General features: G+C 38.3%; 1 protein-coding gene across 8 annotated transcripts in view; it reads right to left on the reverse strand.

Moving 5' to 3' along the window:
- GRIP1 (glutamate receptor interacting protein 1) overlaps window positions 1–19753 on the reverse strand; it is a 739429-nt gene that overhangs the window by 419714 nt on the left and 299962 nt on the right. The window contains exon 1 of one of the 8 annotated variants that reach the window (XM_051846412.2): window positions 11534–14393. The exons of 2 other annotated variants lie outside the window; for them this stretch is intronic. In XM_051846412.2, the coding sequence (XP_051702372.2) occupies window positions 11534–11666 (133 nt within the window). In that variant the 5' untranslated portion in view covers window positions 11667–14393. Of the gene's footprint in view, window positions 1–11533; window positions 14394–19753 lie in introns of those variants that run through there. 5 more of the 8 variants (XM_051846409.2, XM_051846416.2, XM_051846414.2 and 2 more) reach the window with 5 other exon arrangements.

The following is a 19753-nucleotide window of genomic DNA, read 5'->3' on the forward strand; positions in this document are numbered from 1 at the left end:
AACTGCACAGCATGGGGCTGTGAGAAGCAAGAGAAAGGGTTTGGGGAAGATACAATAAAATGACTCAAGTGCAGAGATTCAGATACTCATGTCAGTTCTATTTGTAGCTGACTATAATCCTAAATCAGATATTTTCTCCCATAGAATAAGCCTTAAAAATCATCAGTGATCAGGGCTGGTGCTGTGGCGCAGTGGGTTAATGCCCTGGCCTGAAGCGCCAACATCCCATTTGGGCACTGGTTTGAGACCCGGCTGCTCCACTTCTGATCCAGCTCTCTGCTATGGCCTGGGAAAGCAAGTCCTTGGGCCCATGCATCCACGTGGGAGACCCAGAAGAGGCTCCTGGCTTTGGATCAGCACAGCTCTGGCTGTTGTGGCCAATTGGGGAGTGAGCCATCAGATGGAAGACCGACATCCCTCCATCCATCCCTCTCTCCCTCCGCCTCTCCTCTCTGTGTAACACTGACTCAAATAAATAAATAAATCTTTTTTTAAAAAGATAACACATTTACATCTTTAAAAAAACCAGTGATCAAATTCCTATGTTGTTACGGATAATAATCATACATGAAATCAGAAGGCTTGATTGGAAGGCTGCAACAGCTCTTAGAAATTTTAAGGTTTCTTTTTGCCTAATCATAATCCCAGTGGTCTTAAAACACAATTTCACAAAAGCTTTGAGATTTTAAAGAATAAAATAGGTGTTTGTTCCTATAAATCATGAAAACTTGATACTGGCATATAAAACCTGAGCCATAAACAATAGATCTCAGGTGCTGGGAATGCCCCAATTCATTGATAACGAAAGGGCACTGTTAGTCCATAAAGAGGAAGCATACAATCAACTGCTGAGCACCTGCACATATTGTCCTAACTTTTGACAGCTGCTTCCTAAAAGTGATCATGAAAACAAACTATTTTCAAAATATTAGTTCACAGTCACATCTTCAAAATACTTAGTTCTTTCACATGCAGAGCACAGTTTACAAGTACAGGTGTCAGAACTGTAGTCACTTCTAAAACTCTCCACCACAGCTATTTGTTAACCTACATCCAATTGATAGAATCAGCAAGGATGCCACTGTTGGCTTCACATTTGATACTGGGTACATTTGACATGTGCCAAGATTTATCTCAAAAATGGGCTTCACAAATCAAATGTTATTTTTCTGCACCTGAAAATTCATGGCCCACATACCACTGCCAGCAGAAGCGCAACATACAAACCTAAGACCAGCTCAGTAGTCATTCCAAGCACCTGCTTTAACAACATGTTGGCTACTGCACCAAAATAGGCGTATATTTAAAAATTTTATTGGCTACACACATCCCGAAAAGCGGTTCAGACAATCATCAGAACACAAAGTTTTTTTTATTGTACACTGGATTTATTTCTAAACATAAAAGATTAACTGTCTGAATCACATTTAACAAACAGAGCTGATCTAGAAAATAACAATATTCCAACAAGTGACATGAAATGTCCTGGTTATCTATTACTGGTAACATAATTTTCTATAGTAATGTAAACAGTCTAATTCTCTCTAAGGCTCAGAGGAAGGCGATTACATCAGTTTAACCAGAAAGACCCTGTACGGCTTTCTTACTCTCTGGAAGCAATTTCTTTGACATAGAATCTTTCCTATAACATGCACAAGCCATTAAGAATCTCTATCACATGGTGAATTTCATATGCTAGCAAAAAAGCATGATATATTTCTGTCCTACAGAAAAGAAAACAAACTATAAAAGATTCATATACTTTCTGATGTGTATGCTCTGATTACGTGGCAAGTACACTTTTAGCTTAAGAATTGTGCTCAGTGGATGCTCTGAATCCATGTACAAAGAAACCTATGACCATTTACTGACACTAATCTAAACACAGAGCAAACCACTTTCTCATTCCCTCAAACATCATCCGCACTTTGTAAGATGCCTTTATGGGACTCGCAAACAGTCTTTTCGAGCAGAATAAAGCCTTCCTCCACTAACTATGCCCCATTTTGCCACATCCATATTTTACCTATTAGTGGAATATTACAAAGGCCTTTATGATCAGACCTGGTTTTAAATCTACACTTTTCTCATTCTCAGTATATCATGTGGATGAAACACATTCTGGATTCTAAGTAACTCATTATATAAATGAACACTGAGAAAATGACCAATTCAGAAGATGTCAGGGGAAGACCTGTTTCAGAATAAATATTCTAACTGCAGAGGGTTCTATGCCCTAGGCTCTATTCAAATCTTCATACACTGGCTCTGACTCCACAGTCAGGGTCAGCTCAACAAGTCCTTTCTCGCAGAAGGATCACCACAGCTGTAACACTCACCCTTCTCACCACCTCTGACACCCTATCTCAAAACCTTGACATGTTTATCCTCACTGAACTCACCACTAGCTTGTCTTTTCTGCTTCCCTGCTAGCTTTCTGCTTAACAGGGCATGGGCCTTCTCTGTCTTCTGCACCTTACGTGTCAAATGAGGCCTTATACTAATAAAACATCACATACAATTTGAGTACCTCCTAGTAAAAATGTTTTGGATAAGCAGTGGTTTTGAATTTGAATTTTCATAATTTTTAGTATTTGAATATACACCATATCTAGGGATGGGACCGTAGTCTAAACATGAATTCATTTATGTTTTATAGAATCCTTTTTATGCATAGCCTGAAAGTTATTTTATGCAATATTTTTAGTGTGCCTGCACTGTGACTGTGACCTGTCACATAAAGTCAACTGGAGTTTTCAACTTGTGACACTGTATCAGCACTCAATGTTGGAGCACTCTGGGTTTTGTAGTAGTAATACTCAGGCTGTATTTGCTGAAGTAAATAAACACGGTGTATGATGTCCATAAATTCAACCTCCTACTCTTGACAACAATAGAGATGTAAAAGAGAAAATTCATTGATTGCATAACTCATTTAGCTGCAATTTCATAATATTCTGGGGTCAATTCAAACAAGTTTTAGGATACAGTTGTTTAAAGATCTGGTATATCAATTGAAATTCGACTCGATTTCTATGTATCTTTAGACCTAGTTGCTGATAGATATTTAGTTTAAATCCAGAGACTCAAATAACTGGGTTCCATGGTTAAACGTTTCAGAAAAGCTTTTAGATTCTAAGCTTATATAATAGTTAGTGAGATAGCAGGGTAGAATTCGAGTATTTCAACAACAACCAAAAAAAAAGGCAGGCAATCAATTCTGTCATGTGTTGTAAAATACCACTACTAGGAGTGTCTCCCCTGGCATCAGGGTGAATCAACTGGTGACAGGTGCATGGGGAAGTTCTGTGGTCTGCTCTAAATCAAGATTTAACTCCCTGAATAGGAAGGAGGGGCAGCAAATGTTATGTGCACAGCAGTTATGCTGCTAAACAAAATGCCTTCTGCTCACAAGCTATCTCCTTCCTCCAGCACTTTGGGCCATGTGCCATCCTGGGAGACACAGCTGTCAGTGATTCTTCTCTCCGGCCTCTTTAGTGCTCTTCACTGAGATGTGCTACCCCAATTTAACAAATGAGAAAGTGAAGGAGATTTGTGACCCAAGTGACAAGATCACATAGCTCCTTAATCTCATTAAGAGAATCGTATCTTTCCAGGGTGGGGACTTTCATGTGAAGAAAGTAGTTTCCATTTCTGGCACTTATTTCTATCAGATGAAAATAACCAAATAATGATATTTTCCCAATTTAAAAACTAACAACTGTACTAGAAACTCGCCTATCTGAGTTTCAATCCTTGCTCTGGTCCTTTCTTAAGGTGTGAACTTTCTTATGGGCAGTTCAGGAGATCTCTAGTACTAGAACTAGTGACAGCAACACTGTGAGGATTCTTTTGATCTTCATCTCCATATCATCTTGTGCACACTGACTTTATTCTTGCCCTTTCCAAAAATGTTGTGCCAGGAGGTAGGAGGCCCTGGATTGAATTTGCAAACTCCCGGAGGATCACTCAGATTGAACCAGCTTGGTCTATATGTCCATTACCAGAGCCATCAGCACAGGCTAGGAAATGGGATACTTTCATTATGACAGATTCAATCAATCAGTAGTGACAGAACTGGAGTTATTAACTGGCATATTTTAAATATGAATACTGTGGTTCTCTGTGGGTGGAGAGCAAGGGGATTCAGGACAGACAAACGAATGCCCATGAAATCATGCAAACAAAAAGCTCTGGGGCGTGTTTTTTCATTAAATAAATGGTGACCAATTAGAAATAAAAAAGAAAAGAAACAAACAAGAAAGAAAATTTACCACATGGATGTGGGCCCGATACACAACTTTTCTGGGTTTGTATAGTTAAAACAAAAATAGCCTTGAAGGAATTACTCACCTCCCCATGCCATATGTTACATCTGTGCAAGAATAATGTGAGTAGAGAGGGACAAGAAATCTTACTGCACATTAAATTCAACTGACTCTACATTTATTTGGGGTAAGATATATAGTTTTGAACACACACTTGTTAGACTATCACAGCAACTTCACATATAATTTAGAACTTATTGAAAGGAGGCATAGGTTTATTCAGTATTTTCAGGTCCTTGTCTTGCTTGGGAATGAACATGTTCACACTGGAAGAATTTTTTAAAAGCTGGATATCCATGTAGTTGGGTTACTGAGGAAGGACTTCCTATAGCAGATAGCAGAACTCAAATAGTGGTCTCCAAAATTTTTCCCAATTCTAATATTCTCTTATACTATATACCATTTTGAGTCCTCAAAAAGATATTCATTAACAAAAGTACCTGTATTTACAAACCATGGAGCCAATGAGTAGTGAAACAGAAAGTACTGTTAGCTTTTTGAGTCACTGATAATCATTGTCATTAATATCACAGATAAATAAGACACTCTATTAGTCTGCAATATTAAATTAGGAAGTCTTTGTTTTTGAGTGTTTAGTCTAAGGTAAGATGAAATACTGTTTAATAATCCAAAGTTACCTGTCAGGGAAATTGCCAATTCTAGTTCATATGGACCTTATGTTTCATTGGAAGGGTCATCAGAGAACTAACTCAGGAGAACAGTGAGGAGGAGGTACAGGCAAATCCAATGAGGGAGTCTGGCTGCAAGTCTCAGTTATGCAATGATGAAGTTGGCCTACATAAGGCAGCTAACTTGTTTTGTTTTTTTTTTTTTTTTTACAGGTAGAATTATAGACAGTGAGAGAGACAGAGAGAAAGGTCTTCCTTCCATTGGTTCACTCCCCAAATGGCTGCTACAGCCAACGCAGCACCGATCCGAAGCCAGGAGCCAGGTGCTTCCTCCTGGTCTCCCATGCGGGTGCAGGGCCCAAGCACTTGGGCCATCCTCCACTGCCTTCCCGGGCCACAGCAGAGAGCTGGACTGGAAGAGAAGCAACCTGGACTAGAACCCGGCGCCCATATGGGATGCTGGTGCCACAGGCAGAGGATTAACCAAGTGAGCCATGGCACTGGCACCTATTTTTTTTTTTTTTAATCTAAGAAATACTCAGGTGGGACAAAGTAGACTCTAAGGTTCCTTTCAACTTTAATATTCCTTTAAATTATGCTATAGAAAAAACTACTCCTTGAGATAAAACAGTTGGTGATACAAAATACTCAACAAATTCCACATGCTAGCCAATCAATTTTCTTTTCTTTTTTTTTTTTTGACAGGCAGAGTGGACAGTGAGAGAGAGAGAGACAGAGACAAAGGTCTTCCTTTGCCATTGATTCACCCTCCAATGGCCGCCATGGCCGGTGCGCTGAGGCCGGCGCACTGTGCTGATCTGATGGCAGGAGCCAGGTACTTCTTCTGGTCTCCCATGGGGTGCAGGGCCCAAGCACCTGGGCCATCCTCCTCTGCACTCCCTGGCCACAGCAGAGAGCTGGCCTGGAAGAGGGGCAACCGGGACAGAATCCGGCACCCCGACCGGGACTAGAACCCGGTGTGCCGGCGCCGCAAGGCGGAGCATTAGCCTAGTGAGCCGTGGCGCTAGCCCGCCAATCAATTTTCAATAAAACAAATTGCACTGTAGATGGAAAGCAATTCTTACAGAAGAAAAATAAGCAATATAATCATAAAACAAGCAAATCTGCCCTATATTATTGAATGATGCGTTTTCTAATTCCTCTGAGATCTTTTGGGTCAAATCAAGCACAGATAAGGCCAGAATCATCCAGGATCTTACATCCCAAACCTGTCAGTTGGATGATCATTGCTGGAACCATAGGACAGAATGGCTTCTCTGCTTGTGAGCTCCAGGGAAGTGAGGCTGGCTTCTGAAATGTGCTTCACTTCCCTTCACCTGCCCTCCCCTCCCCTCTATCTCCCTTTCTCATCCCCTTGATGGCTGATGGAGGCAACAGCCCTTTTTTATGATGTGTTCAGTTCTTGCACATATAACAGCAGGGATCAGACATCTTTGCAAAGTATATGTCACACTTCTCACTCTATCCATTTGGCACACTTAACAAGAGAGAGAATACTAATTAGACGTCAGTTCCCTGAAGCATAAAGGAAATGGTTATATGCATTTACAAAAAAAAAAAAACAAAACATGTAATTAAGGAACACTTATTTTATTTTATGGTATGAAGTGTTGTTATACTCTAGAATAAAAAAATAAAGCCAATTCAGGGACCCTGTTATGGCACAGCAGGTTAAGTCATCACTTGGGATGCCTGCATCCTGTATCAGAGTGCCACTCCTAGCCCTGGCTCCTCCACTTCTCATCCAGCTCCTGCTATGCATCCTGGGAGGCAGCAGGTGATGGCCCAAGTGCTTGGGCCCCTGCCACCCATGTGGGAGATCAGGATGGAGTTCTGGGCTCCTTGTTTCATCTTGATCCTGGCAGATGTAAGATTCTCATTCTCATTCTCTCAATCTCTCTCTCTATCCTCCCACCCCTCCTTTTGAGTAGATGAAAATGCATTTAAAAAAAGTTAATTCAGATTGTCATTTTTAAAAATATAGGTAAAGTTACCAGTGAGAAGAAATTTATTGTATCACCGACACCAAAACGTGAAAATTCTCACACTACAAATACCCACCATGGAAATGCCTTTCTCTAAGGACAATGCCCAGCACTTTTCAGTGAAATACAAGGAAGTACAGCATCCCTCTTAAAATGTACTTTGAACTTCTAAGTTACTTTAAAGCTTCCATTGCCTAACTAGTGACTTTAAATGGATATGTTGCTTAATAAAAATAATTTAGGTAAAAATGCTTACAAATATATACATACCATATCACAATTGTTGCTCAACTTTTATTTGAATAGGCAGTTACAAAACAACAAATGAAATAATTTGTAAATACAAAGGACCTTTCACAATGGCCTAAAAAGGTATTCCTGTCCCCACCCACAGGAGGAAAACTGAAAAAGTCACCAATGGCTGCCCTGGGCAGCTTTCCTCCAGCGGAGGTAGGGGAGTCAGGATGCAAACTGAGAAGAGCAGGTCAAGGAGGAAGCTTGTGTCTAATTCAATACCACCATACATGTGAAAAAGGTGGCAGGGCTACACATGATTGAGGCTTACATACCCTGCTTTGTAAGACATAAACAAATCCCTCCTTTTCCAGTAATTCAACTACATGGCAGGTCAGGTTTTTGTCACAGATGAGAACAGGGCTAAAAGAAAGCTTATTATGAAATGGATAATACTGGCTTTATATCTGGAATATCACTTACTATGGTTAATAGAAATGTACACTTCAAGATGGTCTGGTGCTCTCATTTTTATATGATGGGCTAATTAAAATGCTACCTGCCACAGCCTTCTTTTGTCTTAAAGGTTTACAAGCAAGATTTATTAGAGTCCAAGACCTCCAGCCAGAGTGCCATGGAGGAGAGCTGAAAGAGAAACAAAACCCAAAGGATCTGGTAGCACTTAAAGTACAATTTTGGGGAAGAAAATTTCAATCAATAAGCTGGGGGTAACCCCAACAAAAGATCTAATTTACAATTCTTTATTCTGTCTGGCTTGCTCAGGATTAAAAAAAAAAAAAAAGCACCACAAGGGCTGGATACCTAATTTGTTTTCACAACAAGCTGGGAGCCCAGAAGGGCGGAGTCACCACTCCCTTGCTATTCTCATAAGAATGGAAGCTCTCAAGTAGTGGGGAGGCAGGCACTTCTGACCTTGCTAAGGATAACTTTGGGGGGAACATTTTCCACCCTCTGCCACAGTCTTTAAAAAGATGTGGCCGCAATACAGCATTTGGAGAAAAACAAAACAAAATCAAATTGAATTTTCAGGTCCTCTTCTAGGTTTTTGTTACATTCAGGTTTATAACAGTGTATAACAGTTTTATCATCAAGGCATGTTAGTCCTAAGGAAAAATACCAAATGAATTATCTATGTGAGAATTTCAAAGAGGAAATGATATTTCCTGGTAGATACATTAAATAAAAGCTGCTGTCTAGGATTTACCAACATATTCAAGAATCCTATAGGTTTATCAAAATTTTCCAAATCTCCTTAATATTCAATGATTATGATTATAAAAGGACAGAAATTCTTCTACTTGCAATTCCTGCCGGAAAAACAATTCCCTCAGGATAATCAGGTGAATTTTGTTGTGGTTTAAATCCCATTTAAAACTCTCAGACAACACCTTTATCTTAATTGCTTTAGAAATTAATTAAAGTTTGGAATAATAAAGCTTCATAACTCAAAAAATTATTAGAAATAAACCCCCTTTTGTCATATTTTATGAAGGTACAGCTAAGAAATACTTAGTTATTTGCCCAAGGCACCTGTCTAGTTTACTTAAACTCTAATTCTAGAAATGAAAGGATAGATGAGTGATGAAAGCAGTTTTTTTAAAAACCAAACATAGCCATCCTAATACATTTACATATGTCAAGTCAATAAATAGTCAAGTGAGATTTTAAAAATCAATCTGTTATCATCATTGCTAAAATTTATTTTGATGAGGTTACAGAAAATTATCCATTTTTAGAATAAGTTATCTTGCATAGCATCTGACCTTACTAACATTTTAATTGAGACTTTTGCATTTAATGAGAATACTGTATTTAAGGGAAAGGCAAGGGTGGTAAAAATATAAATCAGAACCCACAGTAAAAAGAGACATAATTTAGGATAAAGTTAAGCATCAGCATGCACTTGGAGATTACTAAGGGATGGGACATTTGCTAAGGGGCTCTTTCTAGCTCCATCTTTCACTATTATATAGATAAAGTCCTTGTACTGATCTGAACCAATAGAAAAAAAAATGGCAAGTCAGAGAGTTAAGTTTCTTTCAAGAAACAAAGAAAACACTATAGAGAGAAAAATGAGAAAGAGACTTCTGGTTTATCAATGGTACCATTAACCAAGCTGTGAATGCCATCATTAAATTCCACCAAGCTTTGAGCCTTGATATAAACAGTTCTGAGTCATCCAGGCAAAGACACAGGGCATAAACTTTCAGACTGTGCCGAAGACTAATTATAACAGATATACTATACATGAAATTGAATTCAACCAAACTACCCATTTGAGAGATTGGTTTAAGGATCCGATCCATTTCATTTCTTAATACTTGGCTACATATGCACATATAAGTGGATGTGTTTTCTGCCCAATTCATGGAGGCTCTGAAACAGGGCTAGAAAGATGCACTGAAAGGTCATTAGGTGAAAAGTTTTCTTTAAAAGCCCTGGCTATTTAACATTTGGTGAAATGCCAAACACCAAGTGCCTGAGTCCACTGTGACACAATCTGCTGGTTACAGAGCAGTTTGAGAACATAATAGGCATCTAACTCCAAAAAGTTATATACAGTATCACACAGCGAGAGCTTCTGATAACTCACAGGGAAACAAGTCAATTTCATATGTAAGCCAATGACTTCTGATAATGAACATCTTATCCTTAGCATGACTTTGACAAACCAGATAAGATATGAATCTCTTTGAGTTATTGCACTTGACATAAAAAGATTATTACCTTAGTTATATCATTCTTTGAATGAGTTAGAGAATATTTCTTGAATACCTTTATAAATATTTTTCCTTGAGGCACATTTGACAAATCAGTATTTCTGCTGTTTTAAAATTCTTACAAAAACTAGTAGAATGCAGGCATCTGACAGTCACTGTTTAATTACATTTGTACAAACATATATTACCATACAAACATGGGAAGGGGTGAACTTGACCCAGTATATATTGACCCAGTATATATTGCTAGGAATCTATACAATGAATACCAACCTAATTAAAAGTTCCTAAGCTTCTTCTCTCCATTTCCAAGTTTTCAGAATTACCATCATGAACGCAAACTGACAGTGTTTCTTAATGTGACACAAATCTTAACTGAACTCTAAAATATATTAGGGATAATAAATTTAGGAAGCAAAGACTATCACTACGTTAAGAAAAACTATTCATGTCAAAGCACTATAAAAGAGAACATTTCTAAAACTCAGAGATTACCCTTTAAAAGCAACAAAGCCATATTACCCAAGCCAGTATCAAAGAATTATAATATTGCATTATTGTATTATTGTCACCACATGAATTTTCAACCCTTAGCCTTAACCAATCGCAACTGAATTTCTGGCATTTAGAACTGATTCTCTTGGCTTTCAATACCACAGAAGTTGGAATCTAAATCATTTATTAATCAATGGTTAGATGTGGTAAATGGGATGCAGTCACAGTTAGACATTAAAAGGCCAGAAAGAATTAGGATTGAAATACAATTTTATAAAGATTCTTATTCAAAAACATAAAAAATCATTCTTAATTTTTAAAGTATCAATCATACATCTTTGCCACCTTTCCTTTTTCCAGGTATATTAATTCAGAGGTATCTGGATGTAGTTGTTTTCTCTTTGTGCCCTTAGGCATTCCTGAGCATTTTAAATCTATTGGAACAACTGAAACCTCACCAGGAACTTAAAGCACTCACAGGTACAAGAAAAATTCTAGTTCTCTACTGTTTATAAGCTAATGATAGGAAGATATTATTTTATTCTACAGGCATTATTGCTTCTAGGTGACAGCAAATAAGAGTTCTTACTATTTTAACAAAATTATAAACACACACAAGAAAAGCATTTGAACTTATATAAAAAGCACTTGAGATTAATCACAGATAACCATCCTGAAGTCTGAATCAGGAGCATTAATCAGGAGCATCAACTTGAACAATTAGTTCTTCCAAATGAGTTAGGCTCCCCTATTCTAAAGGGGAAAAAAAGTTGTTGAAAAATATCCACAACTGGACATATTCCAGATACCTTTTTTATTGGCTTGCAAGATACTTTTTTGAAAGGCTCATTAAAATAATAACAGTCAATTGATGATACAGAAAATATTAACCCAGTGTCTAGACCTTGGCTGATTACACTATCTGGATCCTATCTGGTGGCTACTCCTGCAACAAATCCAGCAAAATGTAGCACTTTGGTACTTACAGACAGCTCACAGAGAACACCATCTGGGAAACCTTTTGCATTTAAGACTAAAGCACAACACAGGGGTTATTGTCGGCCCCTGCACGCCAGCAGGAGAGTGGAGGGAGTGCTTACTTCGAAAATGCTCTGAAGCGTAATAATAGACATCCTCATAGCCCTCGTGGTAATCCTCTTCTGGTCGGTACTTTTTCCCCTTTCTTCTCCTAGATCTTCTTATCTGCTTGACAAAACCCAGGAAGCGCTCCATCTCTCCCGGCACAGCCCAGCTCAGGGAGCACCGGCGCGCAGCAATAGCGCAGCTGCTCCGGGAGCCGGTGGAGCATGAAAGACCAATGCCAAAGCTGGGGACCAGGACGCACTACTCTCGCATCTGCCTCTGTGCCACCATCAATGCAGAGATGTCAGCCATCGGAGGGGGGAAAGCCCCCCGGGGTATGGGTTTACCTTAAGGAGATTTCTCATTTAGCTCAAGAAACTCTCAAAACTGCAATTTAACAAAAAAGGGAATGAGGCAAGACAAAGTGAAACGACAAAGAGAGACTAAGAGAAAAAATAATCTGGAAAGAGTTTGACTTCAAACAGCTTCAAAGCAAAACAAAGTTCCAGAGATCGGGCTGAGGGCAAGTGGAGTCCCAGCGCTAGAATTTCCCTACCCAACGTCTCCATCATCAGGGGCGGGAGTGGAGGAGAAGAGAGGGGCGGAGAAAGGCACTGAGTACTTGGACTGAACCAAAGATAGAGACTGAACCTACTTTTTCCTACCTGCTAATCCCGCAGCTAATCCAGGCAGCCCTGATCTCAAAGCACGTGTTAGGAAACTTCCTAGAAAGCTATTGTTTTGCAAGCGGTTCGCTGATTAACCCTGAGTGCTCTCTTGCACACTGTATTAATGAGTGGCAAAGTGGTTTCATCCATACGCACAGCCCCCTTGCTGACAAGTGTGTGCTGTATGTGTTAATTGGAGCAGCAGGGAGAAGGCTCGGCAGCTGCTTTCAAATGACACGTTTACCCACTGGGCATTAATGTATTCCAATCTCTCTTTGATCTAAATATTAAAATGCATTTCACAGAGGAGCTTCTCATAGGCTTAGTAACTGCATACCATAATCAGCAAATAAAGGAAACTGCATAGTTTCAAGGAAAAAAAAAATACAAATAATCTAATTCCGTTTGCACTGAACTCAAATAGAAACCTGGCTGAGTTACTATGCTTTTTTTAAAAAGTATAAAAATAGGCTAAACATCAGATAAAACAGTTATTGGTGAAGCTGACAGAGGAGAGAAGTTGTGAAATACGTTCACAGTCTGTTATTTTAAAAAATGAAGGATGAACAAACTAAAAAAACTTTTCAGGTACAACAATCAGAAACATCAGACTAAAGAAGTAGTAATCATGGATTATCTTTAATTAATTAATCAGCATTAACCATGGATTATCTTTTCCCCTCCATCCTTCTTTCTCATTCATGTCTTTAATTAAGTGGAAATTTTTAGCACCAAGAAAAATTTGATTTGTTTACAAAATAATTAAGCATGTCAGCATATTACCTAATAAACTAATAATATTCTGCAGCTGCATATTCCTTAGTGTATAAAGGTCATTCAATATCCATGTAACATCAAGGACCATTTCAGAGGGAATTGACTGAACTTCACACTTTGTTGTTAGAGTCACAATTTGTCTCTTTTCTAGATTTAGACAGTTCTCGAATTTGAGACAATAATGGCTAATGATGATCTAGGAAGAAATTTACTTAGCGAGGCAAATATTAATTTGCCAAGAACACCTCAGCTTTGAAATACATAAAGTTACCTTTAATAGTTCTATGAATTTTCCCCATTCCTACAGATTTCCCAATTTTTAATGTGTTAGGCATGAGTCTGTGAACAGAAACACTACCTTAATGATGCTGACAAAAAGGTACATAACATTTTATGAACATCCTTAAACAAAAAAATCACTTGTTCTTAGGTTCCAAATCCTTCCTTTATTATTCTCCCTCACCTAAAACAAACTAAGTTCCTAAATCTGTATACAAGGAATACATGAAATTTGTTTACTTTAAATTTAAAAAAATTTTTAAATGGGAAATTAATGAACCAGAAATTTGAAAAACCTGATTGCAGACCTTGACTAGTTCACTAAATAATAATACACACATTTTTTTCGTGTTATCTAACAGTCCTTATAATAAGGTAAGTATCATCATACCTCTACAAATGCGAAAAGAAGATTAAAGATGTTTCCTGTGCTTTGTGGAATCCTGATGCTAACATGGCCTAGGCAGGTAGTATCAGGTACTTTTTCATGCAAATTCAAAGATTATCTTGCCTACCAAAGAACTTCTTACATTCAAGATTAATTCCTTCCCAGATAAGTCTACTCTTAAAATGGAGTTTGAAAACAAACAGCTGCTAACCTTAGTTTCTAGTTGGCCCCAACCTCTGTTCTGGTGTCTCTGATTAACCTTGTCAAATATAAGTATATCCCCCAGAGATATTACAGGCAACAGATTTTACAAAACCACGTCCGAATTATTATAACTCCTGATAGATGGACTCTGCATGATTTGTTTTGGCTCCCAGTTCGATCTGAAAGGAACAACCTAAGGAAGATAGGATGCTTAATTCTTCAATGGAGAGATCAGTTTGGCACGGCTCTTAAAATGTGCTATGGGGCCAGGGCTGTGGCCTGGTGGGTTAAGCCACCCCCTGCAGTGCCGGCATCCCATATGGCCGCCGGTTTGAGTCCTGGTTGTTCCACTTCTGATCCAGTTCTCTGCTATGGCCTGGGAAAGCAGTAGAAGATGGCCCAAGTCCTTGGACCCCTGCACCCATGTGGGAGACCTGAAAGAAGCTCCCAGCTCAGATTGGTGCAGCTCTGGCCATTGAGGCCAACTGGGGAGTGAACCAGCAGATGGAAGACCTCTCTCTCTCTCTCTACCTCTAGCTCTACCTCTCCTTTTCTGTGTAACTCTTTCAAATAAATAAATAAGTAAAAAAAAAAAATTCTGCTAGAGTTGAGTGATTTTTCATTTTAGTATTTAGACAGATTGATTTTCTCAAGTAGTAGCAAGCAGTCATTTTTGCCCAAGAACCAATCCAGACAAGTAAAATTATGCACCAGAAATGGTACTTAAGCACCTTTTCAGTATTTGGTTAGGTTTGAATAATTTTATGTAGGTAGTTAATATTTCAGTATCTGATTAATTGATACAATTTTTATACAAGATGTAATTTGATTACAAACATGTGGGGAATGTAGTATTTAGCTATATTAAGGGAGGTCTTCAAAGAGTTCATGGAAAATACATGTTATGAAAAAACTACGCATGGATTTAATTTTTTTCACCAAAAAACTTATATTTTAATTACATTTTTTCCCAGAAACTTTTTGAAATCTGCTTGTATATTTGGAGGGGTATGATTGGAAGTGTAACAACCTTGTTAAAACAATCCTAGATACTTGAGGAGCTGAAATAGGAAAACTGGTATTTACAGAAAGTCTTCTTGGGTCACTGGAATGAAATAATGTAGCAGTGGAGGATGTGAACAAGGGAAAACATGGCTAAACAATCCTAAACAGAGCAGAAAGACAGCCACTGCTCTGCCTGAGAGTGAGTGCGGTGCACAGAATCCCTTCAATCGTTATCCCTGGTCCACATCTCTGAACTTCCCCATCTTCTATCCTAAATGTTCCATGTTTAGCAATGGAGGGCCAACCCAAAAACACGAAAAGCCTTGCTGGGTATGCAACAGTTAGCTAATACCCTGCAGCAATTGACAAATCAGAAAAGTGCAGTTCCACTCCATTCAATTAAATGTAGTACCTGTTCTGCAGACAGACTCACTCTTTTTACCCATAGGGCAAACACAGATAAGTGGCGCTGTATGCCAGTTACCACACTCTCTGGTCTCAAAGCTGAGACAGCTCAGAGGCTGCAAATGGCAGGTCACAGAACAAGCATCTCCCACAAATCTATTTGTTTGGCTCCTATCAGTGTTTGCAATTTTGTTGTTGTTCCTTGACTTTTTAAACTGAAACAACATCTAAAAGTCAGGAGAGTTTACAAATAAATCATTTGATTTTTTTCATGAAATATATTAAAAAAAAATCTAGCAACCTGGGCCCAATGCTATATGGCAGCTATTGATTAGAATGGAGAGGTGGCCGCCACCTGTGAACAAACTGTGCTTTCCACGTGGCCAGGGTCCCCACCCCTCCCTCTTTCAGGTACCACCTGGCCCCTGCAGGCATCTGGGCTTAAAAACCAGGCTGAGGCCCTATTCTGACCAGCCAGTGCCCAAACACTAATTGCTTTAAAAGAAATGCCAATACCCTTATATTTTCATGTTAAGAAAGCAAGCTACTGCAACAAATTGGTTTCAGTTGAGCTAAATGTTTACTAAACTATAATAGTAAATTTAGTCAATCATTGTAAAAATTGAGAGAGAGAATAAGAGAGGAAGGAAGAGGAAGGATGGGAAGTATTCACTATGTTCCTAAATCTGTATATATAAAATATATTAAATTTGTTTACCCTGAATAAATTTTTAAAAAACTTATACACATAAGAAAGACAAATCAGGTTAAATTATTCAACAAAATATACATCAACTATGAACAGAAAATGTTACCAAATATATTTAAATTTTGATTTTTCATTTTACTTATTTTTGAAAGACAGAGTAACATGGAGAGAGGCGTCAAGGGGTTGAGGGAGGTTTCTACTGTTCCATTCCCCAAATGTCCACAATAGACGGGGGGTGGACCAGGCTGAAGCCAGTAGCCTTGAGCTCAATCTGGGTCATATGAGTTCGCAGGGACCAGTGACTTGAGCCATCATCTGCTGCTGTTCAGGGTGCACATTAGCAGGAGGCTAGAATCAGAAGCAGACTGGGACTCAAATAGAGGTACCTGGATATGAGATATTGGTATACCAAGCAGCACCTTAATCACTGTACCAAACACCTGCTCTAGCACATATATACATACATATATGTATTTAAAACATATATTTAATGCACTAATATAGATTATATGTTTAAATCACTAATTATTTTCTTTCTTGAAGTAGGCAATTGCTCATACAGCATTTACATGGTTTTCATATTCTTTTTATTCATTAAATGACATAATGAGAACAGATTTCATGTTTTTCATATATAAAACTTTAAGCACATGCTATTCTCGCTCCCTTTCTACTTCCCTCTCTCTCTTCCAACCTTTTAATTTTTGTGATATCATTTTCAATTTACCTGAATTAGACACCACTATTTCCCATTAAGAAAAGAGAAATGGACCAACTATTGAGATTGAATATTTAATTGACAACCTTCCCCAGACCTCTGATTAGAGAGTATCGTCTTAGAAATTTAGATTGAGTCATAGCCACACTGTTTTCTAAATAGCACTGTGGACCACATCATCTACTACAGATCCCTGCACGTGACACCAAGAACTATCCAGTGCCCTCAACAGAGATACCCTAACATACTGGGGACAGTGGGAAGGGAAACGCACTCTGGCCCCTGGCAATAATGATATCTTAACCCTTTCTGTCCTAACACCACTTTACTGGAGACCATGATTCATCATCCTTCACTCTACTAAATGAAATTCATAGATCATGTAGCTCATACACATAATTTAAACAAAAAAATATTTCATATATTTAAAGAGGTTTGACAGTATATATAAAAGTACATGTAAGTGAACCCAATATCAAGCATGACTCCAACAGAAGATATACTTAGAGTCTTACAATATGTACTTTTTTAAAGATTTGTTTAATTGAAAGACAGAGCTACAGAGGGAGGGAGGGAGGGAGGGAGGGAGGGAGGGAGGGAGGGAAGGAAGGAAGGAAGGAAGGAAGGAAGGAAGGAAGGATCTTTCATCCACTGGTTCACTCCCCAAATGGCTGCAACGGCTGGGGCTGGGCCAGGCCAAAGCCAAAGCCAGGAGCCAGGATCTTGTTCCAGGTCTCCCACATGGGTGCAGGGATCCAAGGACTTGGGCCTTCTGCTGCTGCTTTCCCGGGCACATTAGCAGTGAGTTTGGATTGCAGGCATTGCAGCAGGAGCTTTAACCTGCCATGCCACAACAAAGGCCCCTGGAATGCATATGTCTAATGGATGATTCTGAATGTAACAGGTTAGCAGAAGCCATTCCATTCAAGGTTCAGAAAATTAAAAAATAAATAAAATAGCAGTAGACATCGGAGTAAAACTATCAATGTTCACATTAAATGAGAACTGTGGAAAGCACCTTACATCTACAGAACAATGCTAGCTTCTAGCCTCAATTAATTATACATAAGTTGTCACTCAAAGGACTATGTATTCATAAGAATACTTGGGAGTTGTGTAGGAAGGTGGAAAAATTTTCAGTTTGTAAGCATTTCTCCTTTTTGTCAGTACTTTTAGCACCCCAGGCCAGTGTCTACAAAGAGTCGGTATCTACATCACGCCCTCTCCAAGCATAGCAACAACTAAAAATGTAGACAGACATTTCTCTTTATTTTTAGAATATTTTCCCCTAAATCATCTCTAATTGAGATTTTAATATGATTCTATCCAATTTCTAATTATTTGTGCTGTTTATTAAACACAGCATAGAGCCACCTGCCTAAAAGCAATGCATATAGCCTCAGTTTGTTGGCCTGCAAGTTGATGAATAAACTAAGCCAAGTCATCCATCTGTGAAGTATTTCCAGGTCGACTCTCCACTGGCTACAAGATTTTGAGTTAAAAAGACAGTGGAGGACAGTGCTTACAGCTTGATAATGTTTGCTTACTGGGCATGAAATGAAATTTAACTGTTGTATGTCTGCATTTGTAAAGTTATTGTAGTTGTTTAGACTTCGTACAAAATGAAATGTTAGGCACTCATTCTGAGATTGTAAACACATTAAGCTTCAAAAGGCTCAGGTTATTGGCTCAGTTTTCAAAGACTGTTTTTCTATTTTTTTCTACCATACAGAATTAATACATTCATTCAGTAACTGTGGAATGAGCACAGGAGAGTAAAAAATAAAAGTCCAAGATAATTTCCAAATTTGAAATGCTAAGTGTGTCATCTGAATATTATAAGAGTTTAAAAAATGTTCACGGTATCAGAATTCATTTTTTCCCCTGAAGATGTAATGTGTCTTAGGAGGAAAGATTTAGACTCAAAAGTCTCTTCTAGCTACAATATGTTATTGTTTTTATGCAGCTAGATGCTTTCAAGTGATGAAAAATACAGCACTGATTATGAGGCCTTTTAAGGTAATTGTGAGACTTCACAGGGTCTATTTTAGCTTCATATTGATGAATCTAAAGAATCTATTACCTAACGGCTTCAAGTTCTTGGCATTTCACTTCTTTCATTCTGTGTGTGTGTGTGTGTGTGTGTGTGTGTGTGTGTGTGTGTCTCCCCTGGCTCTCCCACTTCTACTCCTTCTCTCCCGTCCTCCCCTAACTTGTGCTTTAAAGCTACACTGAGTGCTAGCAAACCCCACTTTTAAATGGCATACATTTACGTATCTATTTGTGATTATTTCTCAGTCAGTTGGCTGAGTTTTATGAAAACATCACATTTCAAAAAGCAGGTCTTTGACTAATTTGGCTGTGGGCTCTTTAAAAATGTTTAACTATAGTCTCACTTCTTTTACAAGTTATCAAGGCTAACCTAACTTGAATTTCTCTTCTTTTCCTTTCTCTCAATGCTTTGAAATATAATTCATCTTTCCTACCTTCTTGTTGTGGTGTTTCTCTTAAAAGGAATTTCATAGACCCTCAGTCTTAGCTATCATTACACATACACCTCTCCAGTTTGATATAAAATATTTTAAAATACTTGAAAATTTTCAATTTTTAGGAGCTGTTTATCCTATTCCAGTTAACCAGTATTCTTTTCTCTCTATTTTTATTATTGGACTTTCAGCTGGTTCAATCATTTGTTTATTTACTCATATATTCACTCAATTGTTCCTCACACACATATTAAACACTCAGTATTTAAGATGCAATGGGTGTGCACATGGAGATGGAAGGAGAAACCGAAGCCATCATTCTCCCCAATGGTAGCTTTAGTTACAAGTTTAGAGAGAAGCTTAAAACCATTAGCTTAAATGAGGCTTTTGGAATGTCTGTGGTTTTAAAGATTAATTTATACACTCTATAAAATACAGTTAGTGCCTGTCACATGCTGGATGCTTAATCGATGCCAGCTCTGATCAGCCTTTAGAACTATCCCTGTTTCATATCCTTGCTGGCTGATTTGCGTGTTTGGCACACTTTTTCGGAAGGAAACTTTTAAGGCCCTTGTATAATTTAAATAGTAATTTCCAT

The sequence above is a fragment of the Oryctolagus cuniculus genome, chromosome 11 (genome assembly GCF_964237555.1).
Source record: "Oryctolagus cuniculus chromosome 11, mOryCun1.1, whole genome shotgun sequence".
In the NCBI taxonomy this organism is placed as follows: domain Eukaryota; kingdom Metazoa; phylum Chordata; class Mammalia; order Lagomorpha; family Leporidae; genus Oryctolagus; species Oryctolagus cuniculus.